The sequence below is a fragment of the Malus domestica genome, chromosome 01 (assembly GCF_042453785.1).
Source record: "Malus domestica chromosome 01, GDT2T_hap1".
Lineage (NCBI taxonomy): Eukaryota > Viridiplantae > Streptophyta > Magnoliopsida > Rosales > Rosaceae > Malus > Malus domestica.
The window spans coordinates 18,790,153-18,813,220 of record NC_091661.1 but is presented as its reverse complement, the minus strand read 5'-3'; the positions used below and the strand labels follow the sequence as shown (position 1 = coordinate 18,813,220).

The 23,068-nt window shown below is 40.3% G+C and overlaps 2 protein-coding genes across 3 annotated transcripts; one reads left to right on the top strand and one right to left on the bottom strand.

The window, feature by feature from the left end:
- The first annotated feature begins 10,051 nt into the window (after positions 1–10,051).
- Positions 10,052–14,469, top strand: LOC103406205 (DEAD-box ATP-dependent RNA helicase 31-like). The gene is made up of 10 exons (XM_029099333.2): positions 10,052–11,202; positions 11,277–11,383; positions 11,638–11,693; positions 11,869–12,093; positions 12,472–12,678; positions 12,791–12,877; positions 12,979–13,074; positions 13,286–13,501; positions 13,736–13,918; positions 14,050–14,469. Exons 1-10 carry the CDS (start codon positions 10,130–10,132, stop codon positions 14,275–14,277), a joined length of 2,478 nt encoding a protein of 825 aa, XP_028955166.1. The 5' UTR covers positions 10,052–10,129; the 3' UTR covers positions 14,278–14,469.
- Positions 14,470–14,857: 388 nt separating this feature from the next.
- LOC103406206 (uncharacterized) lies at positions 14,858–22,381 on the bottom strand. Of its 2 annotated transcripts, none has more exons than XM_008345209.4 (8): positions 21,381–22,381; positions 20,627–20,815; positions 20,373–20,465; positions 20,095–20,277; positions 19,915–20,017; positions 19,627–19,812; positions 16,419–18,835; positions 14,858–16,206 (listed from the first exon to the last, which is right to left on the bottom strand). In XM_008345209.4, the coding sequence occupies exons 1-8, from the start codon at positions 21,612–21,614 to the stop codon at positions 15,613–15,615; spliced, it is 3,999 nt and encodes a 1,332-aa protein (XP_008343431.2). In that variant the 5' UTR covers positions 21,615–22,381; the 3' UTR covers positions 14,858–15,612. The 2 variants fall into 2 exon arrangements, with proteins under 2 accessions (XP_008343431.2, XP_008343432.2); XM_008345210.4 differs by having other exon boundaries at positions 14,858–16,203; positions 21,381–22,361.
- Positions 22,382–23,068: the final 687 nt, after the last annotated feature.

Sequence of the window (23,068 nt, the reverse complement as noted above, 5' to 3'; positions counted from 1 at the left end):
TCATTGGGAGTGCCCTCTCAGATATGAGGAATGGTTGAGCATTTTTGCAGGTCTGCCTGTCCGTTGAGGATTGAGGTCGACATATATAGGAGTCTCCCTAACAACAAGTAGTAATGATATTCATTTACCCTTCTTGGTCATAGCACTGTAGTGGAAGCTGCCAGCTTCACGTGTTTTAACTTTATCAGAGCACTTTGAAAAAGTGGTCTGTGGTATCTGGAAAGCTGATGTTGCGTGTGAAAATTACAGACAGGCTTTATCCAAGGAAATCTGGCTTTCAAAGTTGAGAAAGTGATGCCTCTTCGGTTTTCGAACAAACGATCCTATCGGGGATCTGGCTCTCGAGATTCAGAGAACAGTGCCTCTTCCATTTTTGAGAAAGCAATCCTGCTGGGAGTCTGGCTCTTGAAATTCGGAGAGCGGTGTCTCTTCGATTTTTGAGAAAGTAATCCTGTTGGGAGTCTGGCTCTCGAGATTCGGAGGGCAGTGCCTCTTTGATTTTGGAGCAAGCAATCTTGTTGGGAGTGTTTTCTCGAATGTGAGTAAAGGTTGGGCATTTTTGCTAGTCTACCTTGCCACGGAGCACAGATGTTGACACACAGGGACTTTCCAATTATCCAGCAGTGGTGTTGTTCCTTTACCCTTGTGGGTAATAATATGGTAGCTAGATCTTCAAAATTTATATGTCTAAACTTTGTTAGTGCTGTTTCTTTGCTATTCTTTTACCCTTCTTGGTCATAGCGATGTAGTGGGAGCTGCAAGCTTCACGTGTCTAAACTTTTTCAGAGATCTTTGGCAAAATTATATGTGGTACCCATGAGCTGATGTTACGTGTGGAAAGTGGATGATTGAACAGTAAAATTCACGTGCTTTCTAAGTGTGCATGTGACAAGTGCTGACAAGGCTGAGAGAGCATGTGCCTCTTCGATTTCTGAGATCGACCCTTGTGGTCTCTAAGCAGCCCAGTTTTTTAGAAAGCAAGCGCCTCTTCGATTTTTGAGATTGGCCTTCGTGGTCTTTGAGCAGCCCAACTTTTGAGAAAGCAAACGCCTCTTCGATCTCTGAGATCGGCCCTCGTGGTCTCTGAGCAGCCCAGCTTTTGAGAAAGCAAACGCCTATTCAATTTCTGAGCAGGCGCCTCTTCGATTTCTGAAGCTTCGTCGAGTGTAGATTTTTATAGAGGCTGGCATTAAGTTCCAAAGCACACTTGAATCTCCACCAGTAGAAACTCCCTTGTTGCACTTCTAAGATCTTGATTTGTCCGACCTCTTCTCTCTTCAACACCTTTGAAAATTTCTGGCCCTTCCGACCGTCGTTTTGACTTAAACCTTGGTGAAGAGACAGTCGCGCCTTCTCCAGACAATATATGGCGCCCATCCTTCTTATCCCCTACTGGTCCTCTTACCGTTGGGGATTCCGTGATGAAGAATGATATGACCGCTGCGGTGGTTGCCATGAACCTTCTCACTCTCAAAGATAACAGACTTCTTTCCAAATGGTCTGATGAGTTGGCTGTTAAGGATTATCTGGCTCTCAGTGTTCAATGTGCAGGTTCTGTGTCTAATATAGCCCAACGCCTATTTGCTCGAACCCGCCAAGTTGAATCATTGGCTGCTGAAGTGATGAGTCTCAAGCAGGAGATTAGAGGGCTCAAGCATGAGAATAAACAGTTGCACAGGCTCGCACATGACTATGCTACAAACATGAAGAAGAAGCTTGATCAAATGAAGGAATCTGATGGTCATATTTTACTTGATCATCAGAGGTTTGTGGGTTTGTTCCAAAGGCATTTATTGCCTTCGTCTTCCGGGGCTGTACCGCGTAATGAAGCTCCAAATGATCAGCCTCCAATGCCTCTTCCTTCTAGGGTTCTGTCCAGTACTGAGGCTCCGAGTGATCACTCTCCGGTGCCTTCTCTTTCTAGGGCTCTACCGACTACTGAGACTTCTCCTAAGCAACCTTTGTGAAGGCCCCCTCTTGTTTGTTTATTTTGACTCATGTATATGTACATATTTGTAACTTATCGGAGATATCAATAAATAAGCTTTACTTCATTTCAACGTATTATGTTAAATACACCAAAGCCTTCTTCACTAAGTTCTTTGAATTTTTCTTTTGTTGAAGCTTGTATGTTGAAACTTTGTGAGTAAAGCATGTAGGTTGAGGTAATGTTCCCTTAATTTCTCGAGTGAGGAAAACTTCTCGGTTAGAGACTTGAAAAATCTAAGTCACTGAGTGGGGTCGGCTATATGAATCTTAGAACGCCATTGTGATCGGTCCTGTGTCGTGTCCTCCGTTAGATCCAAGTACTCTAAGTCTTTTCTTAGAGTCTCTTCCAAAGTTTTCCTAGGTCTTCCTCTACCCTTTCGGCCCTGAACCTCTATCCCGTAGTCGCATCTTCTAACCGGAACGTCAGTAGGCATTCTTTGCACATGTCTAAACCACTGTAACCAATTTTGTCTCAGTTTTCCTACAATTTTGGCTACTCCCACTTTACCTCGGATATCCTCATTCCTAATCTTATCCTTTCTCGTGTGCCCACACATCCAATGAAGCATCCTCATCTTCGCTACACCCATTTTGTGTACGTGTTGATGCTTCACCGCCCAACATTCTGTGCCATACAGCATCGACGGCCTTATTGCCGTCCTATAAAATCTTCCCTTGAGCTTCAGTGGCATACGACGGTCACACAACACACCGGATGCACTCTTCCACTTCATCCATCCAGCTTGTATTATATGGTTGAGATCTCCATCTAATTATCCGTTCTTTTGCAAGATAGATCCTAGGTAGCGAAAGCAGTCGCTCTTTGGTATTTCCTGATCTCCGATCCTCACCCCTAACTTATTTTGGCCTCCATTTGCACTGAATTTACACTCCATATATTCTGTCTTTGATCGACTTAGGCGAAGACCTTTAGATTCTAACACTTCTCTCCAAAGGTTAAGCTTCTCATTTACCCCTTCCTGAGTTTCATCTATCAACACTATATCGTCTGCGAAAAGCATACACCAAGGAATATCATCTTGAATATGTCCTGTTAACTCATCCATTACCAACGCAAAAATGTAAGAACTTAAGGATGAGCCTTGATGTAATCCTACAGTTATGGGGAAGCTTTCGGTTTGTCCTTCATGAGTTCTTACGGCAGTCTTTGCTCCTTCATACATATCCTTTATAGCTTGGATATATGCTACTCGTACTCCCTTTTTCTCTAAAATCCTCCAAAGAATGTCTCTTGGGACCCTATCATACGCTTTGGTATTTGTCAATATAAATATAACTAGGTTTTATCATGTGAATTTATTTACCCTTACGGATCCTGACATAATAATTGATGCTAGGGTTAGCTCAAGCTCAGAGAACTTCGATCATTCAAGCTTAACCTTAACACCAAAAGGAGTGAAGAAAGATGAGGAATTTTGATTCACAAAATTACACTAGAAAGAGGAAAAATCATGAAGAGTTATTTTAAAGTAGTTGTTATTAGCATTCCAAAAAACTCATATTGCACTCCAAATTTTTTATATTTACAAAGAAAAATACACGTGTAAAATAAGTTTTTAGAGTTCCAAATAATATATATAGCATCCCTTTTTGATATGGATAAGTTATTTTTATGTATACCATCACATAGTATCACTATAATAACACCATCATATAGTGTTATTAATCCATACATATTATTAGACATGTTTTATTTGGAAGTGTTTTTAGAACATAGCAAAAACCGTTTTAAGGTAATCAAAAGCGTATCTAGCTAATAACTGTTGTTAAAAAGAGTTAAAGGTGCTTATATGTAAAAAAAGTACCGGAAAGAGCTTTATAGAAGAAACATCAAAATTTTGTATGTTCTTATTAATTAGATGAAATATTTGATAAATTTTATAATATTTTCATAAATTTCAATGTGCATCTATTGATAAGAACGTTTACACGAAAAGTGCTTATACGAGCATAAATAAATGTTTTTTTTAATATTTTCAAACTAGCCCTTAAAAATACAAAACTCTAAACTATATAAACTCCTCGTTTACTCAAATATATCACACCACATGCACCCAAACTTATCAAAAAATGATATTCGAATTAGAGTGAACACAATTCAATAAGTCTTCTACAACTAAACACGTATACGTATGTGAGTTAAGAGCTAGGGTTGTCGACTTAGTCTCAAACTTTTAAATGAAAGCGTCCTAAGATACGTACGTAAGGCAGTTTGGTCTAAAACCATGTGAGTTTGAATGATGGTTATGGTGCCTGGAAATCAGCTTTCTCAGGTAAATTCTGATCTTTATTTTCGCTCAACTACTCATAAGCATACCGGGGCCATGCACCTCTCATCAACTTACAAATTGCCAACATTTCTATATGGCCGACCAACAAATATATGAACTCGATCCATTTAGCTACCAAATCTAAACCACATAAATCTAACAACAGCTCTAATTTGGTCAGGCAAGATAAAGTTTCGTTACCCAACTGTATGGCGCCTGATAAATTTCATCGGACGAAGTTCGTCGCATAAAGCTCGTTGCACAAAGTTTTGCCCGATGAAAAAAAAGAAATTGTCGTGCAAATATTCCAATGAAACATTCGTCCAGTAAATGTGAGTTGACCAACTTTGCTCGACCAGCCTGACATGCCCGATCAAATAATTTTATAGGGCAAAATGGTATTTTATGATAAAATTTATATAGACCGATGAAATTTTCGTTGGCTAAGCTTTATAAAAAAAATTAAAATATAAAATACTTGTTCGACGACTTTTTTTGTCAGCCAAATTGTTTTAATTTTTTTAAGATAATATATCACGTAGTGTGTTGATGCACAAAACTGGAGGTCTTGGAACAACGTAAATTTGATCGTGAATCTGCAAGAAAGTAAATAACACAAGATGTATTGTGGTTCACCCTAATGTTTGGGCTATGTCCACACTAATATTGTATTTCTCTGTAAGAGCTTGATTATGAGGGTGAGAGCATGAGAGAGCTTAGAGCTTAGGGGATGTGAGGAGGCTTCTCATGGCTTAGGAATTGGCCTCCCCCAGTTGTGAGGGTGAAAAGTCCCTTTTATAGAATAAGGGCTCCTCACTTATTACATATTTGCTCACTCCTTTATTACATAATTACATTTGAGTCCCCCAAGTATTTATATGAGATCTAAATACAGAGGCCTAAGTATGGTACATACAATAATCCCCCAAGTCTTCAGTCAAGAGAGTCTTTTGGCTGGAGACTTGAAATTCAATCCATGTGTGGGCCGAAGTAACTAGATGTTGTCTTGAACTGATGCTCGATATGAGGCGGTGCTCAACTAGAAGTAGCACATGTTGCGAGGCTACTCTGCTTGTGGCTTATGTTGCCTTGGTTCGTTCAGCTTATGGCGTTGAAGGTGAGAGAGTCCCTTTTATAGAATAAGGGCTCGCTCCTTAATACATAAATGATGGGTTAGAGTTGATGCTCGCGGCGAGGCGGTTGCTCAGCAGGCGGCGATGCTCTCTAATGATGGTGAGGGAGTCCCTTTTATAGAATAAAGGCTCGCTCCTCAATACATAAGTGATGAGTGCTCTCTAATGAAAGTGAGGGAGTCCCTTTTATAAAATAAGGGCTCGCTTCTCAATACATGAATAATGGGTTAAGTCCCCCAAGTATTTTTCATGAGGCCTAGTTGTGGAAGCCTAATATATGGTACATAGTGTAGTCCCCCAAGTCTGCAGTCAATAGAGTCTGTTGGCTGGAGACTTCAAATTTGATCCATGTATGGGCCGACGTGGCGGTTGTTCGGAGGCGGTATTGGTATACCTTGCACTGAAGCTTTGTAGGTGAAGCTTTGCAAGTAAAGCTTTGAAGTTGGAGCTTTTGTAAATGAAGTTTTTGAAGCTTTTGAAGCTGATTGACATGAGTGATGCTCATAAATGTTTATGTTGATTGACATGAGTGATGCTCATGGATGTTGACATGAGTGATGCTCATGAATGTTTATGTATGATTGACATGAGTGATGCTCATGAAATGTTTATGTATGATTGACATAAGTAATGCTCATGTATAATTTTGGAGTACTGGGTGTACTTTTGATCACCTGGTTGGTGATAATAGCGGCAGGCTGCCGAATAATTTTGGAGTACCGGGCGTACTTTTGATCACCTGGTTGGTGATAATAGCGATAGGCTGCCGAATAATTTTGAAGTATTGGGCGTACTTTGGATCACCTAGTTGGTGATAATAGCGACAGGCTGCCGAATAATTTTTGTAGCACTAGACGTACTTTTGATCACCTGGTTGGTGATAATAGAGGGCCTGGCTCTTTTAGGCATATGGGCCTTCGCCCTCCACATAACATTCTAGCCCATTTATTTTGGGCTTTGCCGTTTTTTTTATTTTTTATTACCCTCTGATAGGGTTATACAGATATCTCCGAAAGATATGAAAAATAAATTACACCATTCAAAAACAAGAAAAGTAAATCACATCATTCTGGTGGGGTGTTTATTCCTTGCTTTTGCAGTGTGGGTGTTTATTCCTTACTTTTGCTTTCTGCTTTGCAGGTTTTTTTCTGCTTTGTTTTCGCTTTTGTTTCCCACGGCGCCTTTCTCTTTTGCTTTTGCTTTTGTTTCTGCTTTCTGCTTGGATATGTCGCTTGATGACATGATTAAAGGCAATATCCTTTCTCTAAAGTGACAGCTGCTTGGACAGCCTTTTCGACACCACCCATTTGTTTTTCTTGATCTCTCTGCTCCTTTTCTGTTTTCCTTTAGAACTCTCGCGGGAGCAGCCTCAATTTGCTTGCCTGAAACTGTTCTACCATCTTCAGTTTCCTCTTAAGTAGATTTGTGAACCAACAGTTACAGTCCTACAAACGGTTGCATTGTCTTTGTTGGAAGTCCGCCCATAAAGAAACATAACGTAGAGACCACCTTGGAAGGCAAAAAAGCGATGACTAAAGTCGGGTTGGGTTCGCCTAACCAGATGGAGATCCAGTGAAGGCAGAGCTTATCTGAGTCCCAGAAGTAAAGCCGAGAGGTTTCGTCCCAGGCCAAAAGATTTTTGGGCGCTCAAGCCGCGCTCAAGTCGTGGACCGGACCGGCAGTGGAGGAGAAGAAGACTAGAGATCTCTGGAACCTGACGGCAGGACGAGCAGAACGAGTACGACCAGAGCCACTTGTCGATGCACATAACGTGGAAGCCGTGGCCACACTGCAGAAGCTCTTGGATCTCGTCCCCGGAGGTGAACTCGGTGAGGCAGATGGCGCACTCCGTGAACTTAGAAGTGCAGTCAATAAGTCAACATGCATAGTCTTGAACACTTTCACCGAGCTTGGCAACAGAAGCTCTGACGACGACGAGAACCCGAACCCCTGCATGATAGCGTCGCGGTCCGAGCGAGTCATGCCCAGGATCAACTGGATACTACCATGGTCCCCACCAGGTCCGGGTAAAGCTCGGCTAGCTTTAAACGTCATCATCCCGTCGTAACTAAACCCAACTATCATGCACTCATTCACGGTTGGAATTGAGGTACATGTGGATGGGCTTGGACGGGTTCTCGGATTCCAAGAAGAGAAGCTGCACGACGACGACGTGGAAGGTGTTGTCGTTGATGGGGCCATTGGTGCAGATGGTCTGCTCCTTGAGGAGGCAGAAAAAGATGTCATACGTGTGTTCCCCTCGGGATGAGTGCTCAATGACCATCGGAATCAAGTTGTAGTTGCGCAGAGATGAGGCCCATGGCCTGCTGCTTGCTAGGGGCTTCACGTTAAGCCTTTCATCATGAGAGAAAACGAGGATAGGGTCTCGCAAGTGAGGGATAGGGTTTATGGGTTCTTGGGTTTTGCAGATTCACGGCGGATGTGAATAAATGAAAGAGAACTGACATAGTTTTTTGTGTCGATTCCCACAGACGGCGCCAAATGTTGATGCACAAAACCAGATAGGTCTTGGAATAACGTAAATCCAACCGTGAATCTGCAATAAATGTAAATAACACAAGATGTATCGTGGTTCACCCCAAGGTTTGGGCTACGTCCACACTGATATTGTATTTCTCTGTAAGAGCTTGATTATAAGGGTGAGAGCATGAGAGAGCTTAGAGCTTAGGGGATGTGAGGAGGCTTCTCATGGCCTAGGAATTGGCCTCCCCCAGTTGTGAGGGTGATGAGTCCCTTTTATAGAATAAAGGATCCTCACTTATTATATATTTGCCCACTCCTTTATTACATAATTACATTTGAGTCCCCCGAGTATTTATATGAGATCTAAATACGGAGGCCCTAAGTATGGTACAAACATAGTGTAAATTAATTAATTAATTTTTCTTATATTAATCTCAAAAGATATTACAATATAAAAAAATTATTTAATTATTAAACTGAAATGTTCATACAATTATATTAAAATTGAAAAACAAATTTATTTGGTGGCTCATGTAATTGTCCAACTGCTTAATTCTGAAAAACTTTCATCTCTAGATTCTCTAGAAATTATAAGTTTTGAAAATAACAGCATATCCAATGCCACTCGTCCATCCTATGCTCAAATTCTTGGGGTGGATGGGTCAGAGCTTCATCATAAGCTTCAAAAGTTTTGTAATGCCTACGCAGCACGTGCACCCACTCCCTGAATTGCCGAGTCCACAACTAGGTTATGTAGTCAGACATACCTGACTCTTCCAAGTCGATCTCGAAATGTTCTAGAAAAAAAAATGTTAGTTTAAAAATACACTAAATAAGTAAAATTATTAAAAATAATAAAACTGAAAAAAACACACTTAGTCATCATTGCTTCCTTCACCTCAAGTGATATATTTTTCCATTTAGAGGCGTTCATTGGGCACCTCATGCGAATGACGACTCCCATCTCGCAGTTCAACCGCATGTTGACTTTTGGTGTCCGCACACATATTTCAGGGGTTGTAAACTTGTAAACAAGTATAATCGGACGGGGAGTGATGACGACATCTATGGAAAAAAATTGTAAACAATTTCTAAAAATTTCAATATTTTGTAAAAGTTTTTAATATTTCCTACAAATTTATGATATATAATTTTTTTTTATTTCCTAAAAAGTTATAATATATATAAAAAAAATTCTAATATTTCCTATAAACTTTATAATCTATCAAAAATTCGAATTTTTCCTAAAATTTTCTTAAATTTATAACAAATTTCTAATATGTTTAAAAAAATTAGAAATATTTCCTATTAAGACTCGGACTCAATTAGGAAGACTCAAACTAAAATAGGAATGTACAACTCATTGTGAGATAAAATTCCGTTACAAAGCGGAATTTTTTTTCAAATAAATTAAAATATATACATACATGTACAATACGTAAATTATAAGCGAATTGATTAACTAGCTTGGGTATGGAAATAAGTTTGGACGCGTCTTCAATCCAAAAACAAAAGTAGATAATAAAAAACAACTTGTACACATCGTTGGTGAACTGTTTTGGTGTGTTTTACCCAAATATTAGGGGTCCCAAGGTTGTTCAAACCCATCAAGAGATTATTGGAGGGCAGGACGGACCACTTCGATATTTCATCTTTCTTCACACTTTTGTGACTTTTGTCTATGTTCTTGGTAATTTTTTAAACCACTCAACGTTTTTTAAGCACAAGAAAATGGAGCAAACCATAGTTGTTTTGAAACAAGCTGAGTTAATCGTTATGAGACACACGTTAATCAATAATTTTATAATTTCTTCTAATATTTCTCTATACTAATTGTCATTTTTAGTAGGGGAACGATTGTTCCCGCCACACATCTCCGCTCCTAATTATGTTTTGTCCCTAAGTATCGTTAGACTGAGAGCTAATTCGTATATGTTATTTTTTTGTGAGCAAATAGTTCAATTTTTAATTTATGACAGTAAGAAATGCTTTGTCTCAAAAATGGTAGCTGGCCCATGACCCAATTAAGCCCAAAAGAGAAAAAGATCATCGGATGCTCTGCTGTGAGTTCGTACACACTGCATATCAGCTGAAACGGTGTCGTTGGCTTTGGAGCCTACACCCCATCCTCTCTGGGAACTATAAAAAACGAACGCTAACATTTCGTAAAACCCTAAACCCTAAATCCCCATTTCTGGGGACTCCTCACACCTCTCCACCACACAAACCTCCATGAAAACGACGTCTCTTTCGGCCACTTTCATGCCCGTCAGACTTTTACCCCAACTCCGACTCCTCAGCGCCTCTCTTCCGGCGGCTCATTTCCCGCCCATGAAATTCGCGCCCTCCATTTCCTCCTCTCGGGCTGTACCCATTTTGTCGCGGGTCTTCCCCGTAAGGCTCAGGTACCTAGGGTTTCGCCGTTCATTGCAGACTGAGCGGGCATTCTCCACTCGGGCGTTCCGGGGATCCAGGACAGGGTCCGGGTACGAGAGAAGGGCGGGTGGAGCTTCGAAGAGTCTGATTGAGGACGAGGCTGAGCTCGGTGACTGGGTCAGCGAGTTAAAGAGTGACTCGCGCGGCGAACCGGAGGGCCGTAGGGGGACGGTTAGAGAGAGGGCGACCGATGGGGAGTCTTATCCGATAAAGAGGAGCAGGAGAGATAGTGACTCTGGAGATTTTGGTGACTCGAGAAGGCGAGAGTTTCGGTCCCCCAATCAGTCCTCGTTTTCGAGAAATCCGGGGATGAGTAAGAGGTTCGATAACAATTCCGGGAGTGATAGGAAAGAGAGATCATTTCCACCCAGAAACAATCGTGGGAATCCGAATTCAAATGGCGATTTTGGAGATTCGAGTAGGCGAAGATTTCCGGCCCAAAATGATTCCTTTTCGAGAAATGCAGGGGCAAGCAAGCGGTTTGATAAGAAATTTCAGAGTGATGACGACCAGGAAGACAGATTTCACCGTAGAAACAATCGTGGGGATTCAAATTCATTTTCTAAAGGGAGTTTGAGTTCAAAGGTGAAAGCGGAATCTTTTACCAGGAATAGAGGTGGAAGAGATTTGGGTAAGGAAATGCGTGTAATGGATGATACTGAAGAGGAGGAGGTAAAACAGTTCGGTGTTATTGGGGATTTTCTTAGTGAGGAAGAGAGTGATACTGCTACTTCTGATGATGATGGTTTTGGAGTATTAAGAGAAAAAAATGCAGCTTCTTTGTTTCGTGGTTCGGAGGATGAAGTGAGCAAAAAGGTTCTGCCGAAAAGTTCAGCTGGAAGCTCCGACTCTTATTTGAGTGAATCACGGTATGTTTAACATCAACATTTTCATAATGGATTGTTGACAAGTTTCTTGTTTAACTTATTTTGAATGTTTGCAGGTTTGATCAATGTTCCGTCTCTCCGCTGTCCTTGAAAGGAATCAAGGATGCAGGATATGAAAAGATGACTGTAGTACAAGAAGCTACTCTTCCAGTAATACTGAAAGGTTTATTTCTTTACGAAATCATGCACTGACTTTAGGATAAGGGGTGCCATCTTGTTGTAAACAAGTCCTCATCACGAGGACACTGAAAGAAACAGAAACTTTGTTTAATCAGGAGTGCCATAATATAAATAAGATCAAGTAACTACTATGTCCTCTTAAGGATGTCTGTTTTTGTTTTTCCATCTAAAATTTGATCGATCTCCATGCGTGTCCATGAAATGGAAATGCTTATTCTACTTAGTTGTATTTTGTAGGCAAGGATGTCCTGGCCAAGGCTAGAACGGGCACTGGAAAAACTGTGGCGTTCTTGGTAAGATATTTCATTTGTTTCTCTGTGTGTAATGTTCTCGTATTAAAAAAAGATGCAACATTTATGATAAATTCCATGCTGCTTTTGGTTTATCTGAGGCATTCCATTGTATTCTCCATTTATGCAGTTACAGGAGATTTTTCATCTTACTTGACGTTGAGTTTCTTTGTTTCAGCTTCCATCAATTGAAGTTGTTGTAAATTCACCTCCTATCACCCGTGATAATAAGCGACCCCCAATTTTTGTACTTGTTATATGCCCAACTCGGGAGTTGGCCAGTCAAGCTGCTACAGAAGCCAATAAGTTGTTGAAATATCATCCTTCTATTGGTGTCCAAGTTGTGATAGGTGGTACAAGACTTGCTCTAGAACAAAAACGCATCCAAGCCAACCCTTGCCAGGTAAGGTTTTCATCATTGCTGGAGAACTTTGTCATTTACTGCATCGTCCTGTTTCATTAACTTCACCAGCTAAATATAAACTGAGCTAATGATTTATTATGCATTGTCATAGCACTAGAATTTCATAAGCTAGTCTAATGGGTAAACAGCTGAATCAAGCTAGTTGATAAGCTTTTATAAAGTTGACTTAAGGTTTAATGGGGAGCGAAGGTTCGCAAGTAGATCATTAGATTCCATCTACTTGATACTGGCTCTTACTTTGTGTATGCTTTAGTACTATGCCAACTACGGACAAAGATGAAAATGCCTATCAACATAATTTGAGACATGTTTAATGGGCACTGTTTATACGCGATGTAACACCCTAAAAACATCCAGATTCTTGTTGCTACACCTGGAAGGCTCAAAGATCACATTGAGAATACCGCAGGTTTTGCAACTAAGCTGATGGGTGTCAAAGTCCTTATACTTGATGAAGCTGATCATTTACTGGATATGGGATTCCGTAAAGATATCGAAAGGATTATATCAGCTGTTCCCAAACAACGGCAGACGCTTTTGTTTTCCGCCACTGTTCCTGAAGAGGTTTCTTTCACTACTTATTTTTGTGGTAATGTGTATTTTTTTTTTTTTGGAAAATGTGAAAAAACACACATTTAAATACTGTACATGAACAGTGGTTTCTTCCTGATTGTAGGTCCGTCAAATCTGTCATATTGCTTTGAAAAGAGATCACGAATATATCAATACAGTTGAAGAAGGCAGTGAAGAGACACATGCACAGGTTGGTTCTTTTATGACGTGTGTGAAGACGTATTGATATGACATAATTTTGACAATTTGATGATTAATATCTATGTTTGTATTTTGTACGTATGATTTCAGGTTGCACAGACGCATTTGGTCGCTCCATTGGACAGCCATTTTTCCATAGTATATAGTCTTCTTAAAAATCATATTGCAGATGACGTTGACTATAAGGTAGGCATTGTATTACCCCAAAACCTTGGCTTGTTCAATTCATGCACCATGCTTTCAGGTGTTTCGTTAATATCTATTTAATACCATAGATATATTTCTTAGGAAGCATGATTTGTGTTGCCCACAATTATTGCGATTTTATATAACATATGTGAGCTGCATCACCTTTATTGCTATCTTATGTAGCATGTGATTCTTGTATTATGCACAGGTTCTTGTATTCTGCACTACCGCAATGGTCACACGACTGGTTGCAGACCTTCTTGGCAAGCTGAACTTGAATGTCAGAGAGATCCATTCTAGAAAGCCCCAGAGTTATAGAACCAGGGTTTCTGATGAATTCCGGAAATCAAAGGGTCTTATCCTTGTGACTTCTGATGTATCTGCACGCGGGGTTGATTATCCAGATGTTTCCCTAGTCATACAGGTAATATGCAGGACTTAACTAGAAGTTCCTTTGCCATATATTCAGCATGCAATATTTAAATTGTGGCTTTCAGTTTCCCGAGTTCCATGGCTTTCAAAATTTTTTACCAAAGTTGCTTGACCTTGTTTAAGCATCATAAACAGCTTCAGTACATTCTTTTGCAACTTCAGCCGCTGTAGATTTGAACCTATAGTCCTCTTATTGTTGACACTCTCCCCTTTGTTGCAAACATAGGTGGGTGTGCCAGCCGATAGACAACAGTATATACATCGACTTGGAAGAACTGGTCGTAAAGGCAAAGTGGGGCAAGGAATATTGTTACTGGCTCCTTGGGAGGACTTCTTCTTGTCCAATATTAAGGATTTGCCAATAACCAAGGCTTCGGTACCTTCAGTCGATCCAGATACTATGAAGAAGGTGGGTTTCCTCTCCCTCTTTATCTCTGTCACTTGTTTCATCCCGGTTTTCCTTGAAGCATATAGTTTTTTTGTGGGTAATCCCTTGAAGCATATGGTTTGATGTTTTAATATTGGAACTGTGTCTAACAGGTGGAACGAGCACTGTCCAAGGTGGAGATTAAGAACAAAGAAGCAGCATACCAAGCGTGGCTCGGGTATTACAATTCGAACAAGAAAGTGGGGCGCGATAAGCATAGGCTTGTGGAGCTTGCTAACGAATTTAGCGGAAGCATGGGGCTGGACAACCCTCCCGCCATTCCCAAGCTTGTTCTCGGCAAGATGGGGCTTAAGAATGTCCCTGGATTGCGTTCCAAGTAGCTCCGGCAGCAGCAGCTTAGATGATTTGATTGTTTCGATTACTAGTTAACATCGGAAAAAACTAACCTCAAATCGAAGAGATTTCGGATATTTTACGTGTTGATTTAATAGAAGTTATTCTGACACTGGCAACACTATTAAACACAAATTATTGTGGATGGGTTCAATATTCATGAAAAGTCGGTTTTGAAATGATCCATGATACGAGAACCAAGACAACCTAATGAAAAAAAGGGGTTAAGGGCCTAAACAAACCCTAATCCAAAGACATTTCATCTATACACATTCCCTCGTTGTAAACACAATTATATCGTCGATTTCACCTGTTTTATTTTTTCACCACCTTTCGGGTCTATAACTTGCAATGCTTCGACGTCTATAAGCATGGAGAAAATTTTCTAGGTTCTCGGAACACCAGCTGGTGTTGCCCGCCTAGGTGTTCCGAGAACTGAACAAATTTCTCAAGCATGACATAAATCATCTACTTTGAACATATATGGAGAAAGAAATGAATGTAAATGCACACCTACTGTACCTGAAAAATGAAAAGGATAAAAGCAACCGTCAGCGAAACCGAAAATGTTTCAATTTCATCTATGGTGGTGTTATTGCTACACTGTAGAAAGTCTTACAGAGTACATCAAAGAGAAATGGTACACGTATTCTTATCCAAAAACCCTAATACATTGTGTGCATGAGATTCCTGGTAGAACAGTTTCCTAACAGTAAAATCCTAAACTCTGAACCTAAACCCAAGTTTCTACTTCAGTAGAGTTACAACGTGCCTAACCCTAAAACGAACAATAAAGCCGCAGAGTCCCACCTCCTCACCATCACATCACCATCATTTTACCACCGATCTTGTTCTTGACGAAAATTGAGTGAGTAAATTACTATCTAGTGTACATAAGAACTCAAAGCAGGCATGGTGTGATCAAGAAGATACCAAGAATCACGGAATGAAATAGTCTAATTCCTTCCCCTCTTAAGAATGGGGCAAGAGCAGGGAACCCTCGGTGCTGCGAGGGACTGTCATTGTAAGTTTCTACCGTCATCATCCCCTCACTGTTCGGTTAATGCTAAAGGCAGAAACTCCTCACCTTTCATCTCATAATCCCCCCTGGGCCACTAATCTGGTAAAATGATCAAACTCCCCTGTTAAGATAATGGAAAGCATCGCAATACAATCCCAGTGAAGTGATAGGTCGAGAATAACAAAATGAAAAGGAAATTGCTCCGAATAAAATCTTCAGAATAGTTGGCCACGAGACACTGCCATGGTTAACCCTGAACGACCTCCTTCCCCAAACAGAAAAAGGGAGATACTTGAACCAACTATCTTTGGAGGTGGGGTGAAGAAGGCTGATCAGGTGAAGATCGTTGAGTAGAGCCACCATGAAACCTTTGTTCCTCAAATACCCCACTCATCTGGCTCCCTTCATTTAGCTGTGCTTCATTCAAACCTGAGAATCCCACCGGTCCAAGAGAACCAAACTCAAGTTGTTCTGCAGGTGGCCCGTAGCCAGCATTATGATCATAATGATATAGCATGACAACAGGTGGCATGGAAGGTCCATTCGAAGATACCCCACTGGGGTTCATGGTTGGTACCGGATACATGCCATATGCAACATTGGTCGAACCACTCTGTGTAGTGTTTGTGCGGATAGGACCATTTTGAGATTGATATGACTGGAATGAGTCCTGCCTATGTGAACTCCATGACCTTTCAGCTCGGCTCTCACTGGCTGCCAAACGGTTTACTCTGGAATTTGGCTTCTCAGCTTGACCGCGACTGTGGTTGCGCCCAGAAGCTCGTGACTTTGAATTGGCATTCCAGTTCCCTTCTCTGTCACCATGGTGGTCATTTCTATCATAATTGTAATTCCCCCTTCTCGTATTTGAAGGCCGGTCCCGTACAGAAACCTTCTAAAGTAATTAAAGGAGGTAAGAGAAATAATCCGACGGCAGGTTCTAAGTTATAATAAATCTAGGGAAAACAGATTCTATATCATGTTTAACCAAAGACTTAACTTTCTAGAAACCACATGGCCCAACAACCAAGATTGGGAGATGCAACATGCTTAACTAAAAAAATCTAAAATAATCATTAACAAAGGAACGAGTTTATATTATCTTACGGGATTTGGCAGGTATGTCCCAGTCCCAGCACGATATCTTGGAATCTCCTCTGCATAGCGTTGGTAAACACCGGCAGGCCTGTTAGGAACAGACTGAAGAGGAGCAACAGGAACCATTCTAGGTCCATAACCCATAAGCTGAGTGAAGAGATTCATGTTGGCTGAAAGAGGTCTCCCAGGACCATCCCAAGGAAATCTTCCTTGTAAGTAACCAGGGGGCATCATAACTGGTGAAGGATAAACCACAGGTGAAGGGTGCCGAGAAGTTTGGCAAAACCGTCCGTATTGCAAATTCTGCCAATGGCTAGCGAAGTCGCTGTGAAGAATGTCAGACTTATGCTCTGATGGCTCAATAGGCTGATCAGCTCCCTCAGATGAATCAAAATTTTGACCAGAATCACTATTATCTGGTCCCTCTTCTCTGCTAAATTGGCTTGTTGATACATCTGAAGTTCCCGTTTCTGACGAGAAATAATTAAAAGGAAGCATTGTAACAAATGGAACCGGAGGCCCCGTAGGATAAAATGTAAACATTCCAGAATCATTTGTAGCTTTCTGTCGTGAGCCAGGACCTAAGAGCAATGGAGCAAAAGGTACCATTGAATCTGATCCACTCGTCTGAGTTTGTTCAAAACCGGCCATTTGATGCCCTGGAAAATGGAAAGGCGCAACAGGTTGAGGTCCTGTGCTTCTTTCTACCATTTCAGCACCTAAAGCTGTAGGTGATGAATTCCAATCTCTGTTGTCATCATCTGCCTGGGTAGACGAATGTTCGGACACATTCTTACCTTTCCCATATGCAGTAGATGGCACTGCTGAAAGAGCACTTCGCCTACCACGTTTTTCCCTTGTTGACTTTGAGACCTTTGCTGATGATCCTTCCCAAGAACTCTCAGAGGAGGTTTTACTTCTCACTGAACTTGCATGCGTGGCAGATCTAGAACTCACACTTCGATCATCAAAGTAAACCTCATTACCTCTTTTATCTTGGTACTGAAAATTATTCACATGCTCTTCCCCTCTTGTTGACTCATGATTTTCTTTGGTAGACTTCAGTTGAGCTCGCACAGAATTTCCGGAGGAGCCTACGCGAGATGATGGATGAAAGTTATAACCAGCTGAGGTTGACTGTTGCTTATCAAATTCCTGAAGCATTTCATAACTTCCATTATCAAGATCAAACCCACCAGTAGATCCCCTCTCTTGCTGATGCCAGAAATCATGCTCCGTTTCACCTGAGTTCATTTCCACAGATCCAAAATTTTCATTACCAGGTTCCACTGAATCTTCAGGATTTGAGGTCAACCCCATGCCAGGGAAATAAGGGGCCAGTGACGGCGGAACAACACCTTGGGGAAATTGCATATTTGTGCCCCAAGGAGTCTCCATCAAGGGGAAATTTGTAGGAACCATTCCACCCATATTTCTCTGAGCATATCCCATAGAAGCAAGAATGGCAGGTGGGATCGGAAGCGGTAGGTGACCGGAAGCCAAATTGAGTGGAAGATGAACCTGCCCATTAAAACCATGAGCTGCAGAAGATGCCATCATGTTAACAAGATCTTGCTCCTCTTGGTGCATCCCTTGTGTCCCCAAAACAGAAGCATAATTGTCAGCAACGACACTCATGCCTGACTCATCAAGGTAGTTATTTGAATCAACGGCAGCATCAAGACTTTGGCGGGATGAGATGGATCTAGCAGATGAAGGATCATCAGTTGATCTATTTCTGTGGCTTGCCATACTATCAGAATCCAAGTTTTTCCTCCTGCTATTATCCAACCTTGCTGAAGTTTGACCTTTCCCACTCTCTGGGGCTTTGCCCCTACTTTGAGTGGAAACTTCACCATATGTATCAGTAAGCTCAGGACTAGAGCGTGTCCTTGCAAAAAGAAACCTCCCTTGTAAGTCATTCACCCAGTTATCAGGTTTAGCACTTCTCTGACCTTTATCAATGTGTGCACCCAGGTCGGAATTCGTTTCCTTTCTAATCATATCAGAGGATCTAGTGAGGTTTGTGTTCCCATGAATCCTTTGAGTTTGAGGATGAGTTACTGTAGATACACTACCGTTACCGGAGGTGCTTTCTAAACGATGACTAGCATGCTGGGAGGGAACATTAATGAAGCCATGCATTCTCTCACCTTGAGTATCCCGACCAGAGGAACTTTCCTTTTTTCGGTTGCTTGAAATATTCCTAAGATTCTCCGATCCATGTAATTGGTCTGGATTTAAAGGTCTCAAGCGCCTCAAATCATTTCGCGGTGCATCAGGTCGATGACCACTCCCATGTCTGTCCCAAGTGTTTAGAAAAAACTGATTTACTTCGGAAAATAGATCCTCTATGGCACAATCCAGCAATCTGGCCAGCCTTTTAGCCCCAAACGCAAATGCACTGCGTATCCTAAAGAAATTACCTGGAAATATACGTAGACATATATGATTCCAACAACCAACAATTTGAACGGATAGACAATCAAGCCACAAAGTTACACCTTACAAGCAGGAAAGACAAATGAAGTATATATGTATAGTTGTGTGCAACTGCAAACAGAAAAAACTATTCTTTCGGTCTCCCATGCAAAAACCCCACTCTCTTAAATATAAGACATGTTTCTTCTATTTGAATGAGGCTATTTCCAAGTAAAAATTGCATATTGTTGCCTTCCGCATTATCATGCAAGTTCCACACAGCTGTTTTCAGCTATATGTTTTCTTTTTCTAAAGGTTGCACTGGAGTTGAATGATTTATACCTCCAAATCTTTTGCAAATGTAAATGGACCCTTATCATTTATCAGATATAAAAGAGGCATAAACACAAAACCGACAAGGCACATTGTACATTTTCAGTGACAAAAAGTGGAGCCTATTGGGAGGTTAGCAGCACATACAAAAAGCCAACAGAAAAATCATGGTTTCATCATCTTCTGTTCTACTTCCAGTAAAGAGGAATCTAAATCAGGTTCTTAATTATTTGAAGTCCAACGTTTTTCAATTTGTAATACACATAGTTATCTCCCAAATTGGAAACGCCTTGAAAATAAACTATTTGACACCCTTGTAATGAGCGTGACCAATAAGTAAACAATTTATTTCTCATACCACAGCCCAATAAGATGTTGGCTAATTACAAAATAATAACTTTAGAAACATAAGTAAATCCATTAGAAAGAGTTATCCAAGAACATATATTTTGGAACAACATACCTTTACTAACACTACGTCCCAGGTTGTTGTTAATTCGCAAAGGGTCAATAACGTTAAAATGTTTGGAAACAAAAGGTTGGCCCTGATTTTCTTGACCACCAGGGAAGACGGCATACACTGAGCTACAGGCATCAAGAAACAATTTGCTCAGCAGTAACTCTCCACCATCTTTTCGAGGAGGTTCCGCTGTAACATGAACAATCGCAAATTAACCCAGAAATGAAAAAAATGAGAAAATTGGGTTGAAGGTCAAAAGTTTACTACGAATTTTAAGCAAAAAATCAGTACCAGATACATCTGGAAGTGAACCAATGGGTACAGGACCCCATAGGCTAACACAAAAATTATCCCAGTCAAATTTACTGAAAAACTCCAGAAAACGATACAGGACCTGCATAAGCAAGGAAAACCATTCAGTGGATCCACAAAGAATAATGCCAACATAATAAACCAAGGTAACAAGATTACCTCAAGTGGTCCAGAAAAAGAGTTGTTGAAAACGTGAAATATGTACAAAACCAAAGTTTCCAATGCGTAAGTTGAGATAAGCCCATGATGAGCGCCCAGTATTCGGCTCTCATAATAACACCAGGCCTTTATCAGTATGATACTGCGCTTGAACAAATGATTCTGATTTATCAAATGATCAACCTGCAGAAGTAGACAATACAATTAGTCAAAGCATACTAATGCTATTGACTGAAAAGTATACACATGTTAACAAGGTTATCAAATGAACCATTTACCTCCTCAAGGAAACAAAGGGTGCACAAGCCCCCGAGCTGATTGAATGATATGTCTACAACAATGTTTTCCACAAGGCACTTGATTATCTTAACCTGTAGTACAAAAAGAATTAATAAGGTTAAATCTAGTATCAACAAAGCAAATACAAGATATAAAGGGAGTCAAACTTAATAACAATAAAGAACAAAAATTAACGAACATTGCCAAGATAGAAAAAAAGGTAAAAGTATTAGTGATGCTAGGAGGAACTTACTTCTGCCTGAATGTACTGAACCTCTTTCACGCGGAATTCAGCATTCTCGTTCTTCTCCTCATTCTGAAGCATATCACGAACTTGATGGGCCCATGTGTCCTTCATATTTGGACTCTTACTGAAGGCTGTCAGGTCAATATCTCCATCAGGCAAATAAGTCTTGAGGGGTACAGACCCAAAAGTGAACACCTGCGCATATTTATAAACAAAAATAAATGCATCAACAGAAATACATATGCACCAGTAGAACAAGTTAACAAAAACTTTTCATAACATAACCATGACCATTGCCCCAATTTTGGCACAACAAAAGACATGCTGAAAAAAATCACTGGCATTATATATCATTTTCAAAGTCTCCAAGTTTACACGGTGTGAGGTTCTACACACCACTCTGATCATACATAATTCATCTACCTCTTTGTTCTCATAAGCTCAAGCTACAAACTTGTGCTTTCTCCCTTCTCCTTTTAGAACCTTAAACTTCCAAAAAATCCTCATCCCAAAGAATTTATTGGTCTTCGCACATTATGTCTTTCGAAACTCGAAATTATCTGAGATATACAATATATAAACAATACTAACTTAAAGTACTTAACTTACGCATACTCTTCAAACACAATATCATGACTGATTTCTACCCTATAGAACTAAATGAGAATACTGCGGCAAAATTGTTACAGCACAAATTGAAACTAAAGTGTAGTTACAGTTTTTGAAACAAACAAATATTATGTATACACACAAGTCCCACCTGGCAGGGGAAGCACTTCATGATGAGCCGCTGCACATAATCGGCAACAGCATTTCGGCGCTCTTCGGATGGTGAATTGGGCTGAATGCAGGCAATAAGCTCTGCAGTTCTCTCCTCCGCCTTCAACCATCGCTCTGAGTCGAGCACTCGCATCACCGAGGCAGCTTCATTGGGCAATAGGCCATTCGGCAACAGCCCACTTGGTGGCTCTGCCCACCCCTCAAGTTCGCCCATGCAAGCCTAAGCTTTCCCTTCACTTCCACACCAAACAATAACTCTTCCCTATACCCAAAAATCCCAAAACCACCAGAATTAAAAAAAAAAAAAAAAGAGCTAACTTCTTTCCCAATCCCAAAAATCAATGGCAACAACTAATTACAAAAGTACAAAAAAATGAAAATCTTTGCTCAAAGGTAAACCCTTTCTCCAAAAAATACAAAGGAATACAACCCAGATAGGAATTTTTCATGTGCTGCAGAAACACTAACCAATTTGGTATTCAGGGAAGGAAGATCATAAATTAGAACCCTACCCAGTATAAAAACAAAAACCAAAACATAAAATATCAAATCCCCAATCTGATGAACAGGGATGAAACCCTAGAAAAACTAGGGGAGAATTGGGGGATTGGGATGGGATTTTGGTAACCTAGAGGAACTGAGGAAACCAACTATTGGTAGTGTCGGCAAATCAGAAAATGGGGAAGAAGTAGAAGCTCGGCGAAGGAGGAGAAGAAAAAGAATACCCAGAAAAAATGTGGGTAGAAAGGTAGGGATTAGATTGAATAGGGCTTTCAGGCTTTGATGAAAATTAGGTCGTTTTAAATTTTTCTGTTTTCAAAGACGGAGAAATTTTGGATTGGAGGTTGAGGCGCATTTGTGAGGGGTTTTTCATATGAAAATTTATTGGAGAAGGAAGGGAGAGAGAAATTGAGGCGGAGAGAGACAGACTGAGGAGGAGAGAGAGGGCATAATCATAAATAAAAAAAGGTTTATATTATTAGTGAAATTAAAATAAAATAAAATAAAATATTATTTGATGGGTTCTATTCAATGATCTGGGATTAGTGTGCTTCAACCCAGATATGGTTTTAATTAGAGGAAAACTAATTAAAAAGATTTGAAAACTTTGAATTTTAGGGTAAAGTAAATAGTATCATGATTGATTTTTTTAATGTAAAAATATGATTTTTCGTTAAAATAAACAGTACCTGAAATTTTTCGTTAAAGTACCTTTTAATTGGACTATGGCTCCAAAGTGAGGGTGTTTTGCTATATACACCCTAAAAACTCATCACCACCAACCACATCTTCCATCTCAAAAAACTAATAACTTTCTAATACTACCCTTTTTCTAGTAAAGATAAAAAAAAATAAAAAAAAATCCCGACTTTGCAGATACCAACCTACCTTCGTTTCAAATAAAGAGATAAAAAACAACTCAACATGCATATCAAATATGATTTAGTGTTTATTGCACATGAAGGCTAGCGTAGCCTCCATTTTTCCTTGGAGGTCGGTGATATATATCTTAACCAAACCCAGTCAGCCTCTGCAAAAAGATGGAAAGCTATACCGATGGCTTTACTAAATTACTAGAGGTGATGATTGACCTCCATAGACCATAAGTTTTAAATAAATTCTTGGATTACATAATATTTAATAAGGATGAAAGCTATACCGATTGCG

What these genes read in the sequence shown, in the direction of transcription:
- LOC103406205 (XM_029099333.2), top strand. Translation starts at nt 10,130, where the DNA reads ATGAAAACGACGTCTCTTTCGGCCACTTTCATGCCCGTCAGACTTTTA. An exon ending in CCGCCACTGTTCCTGAAGAG is followed by an intron (nt 12,679 to 12,790) that starts GTTTCTTTCACT and finishes TCCTGATTGTAG; the next exon opens with GTCCGTCAAATCTGTCATAT. An exon ending in ATCCAGATACTATGAAGAAG is followed by an intron (nt 13,919 to 14,049) that starts GTGGGTTTCCTC and finishes TGTGTCTAACAG; the next exon opens with GTGGAACGAGCACTGTCCAA.
- LOC103406206 (XM_008345209.4), bottom strand. Translation starts at nt 21,614, where the DNA reads ATGGGCGAACTTGAGGGGTGGGCAGAGCCACCAAGTGGGCTGTTGCCG. An exon ending in TTCAGTACATTCAGGCAGAA is followed by an intron (nt 20,466 to 20,626) that starts GTAAGTTCCTCC and finishes TTTGTACTACAG; the next exon opens with GTTAAGATAATCAAGTGCCT. An exon ending in TTCACTTCCAGATGTATCTG is followed by an intron (nt 19,813 to 19,914) that starts GTACTGATTTTT and finishes TTCATGTTACAG; the next exon opens with CGGAACCTCCTCGAAAAGAT.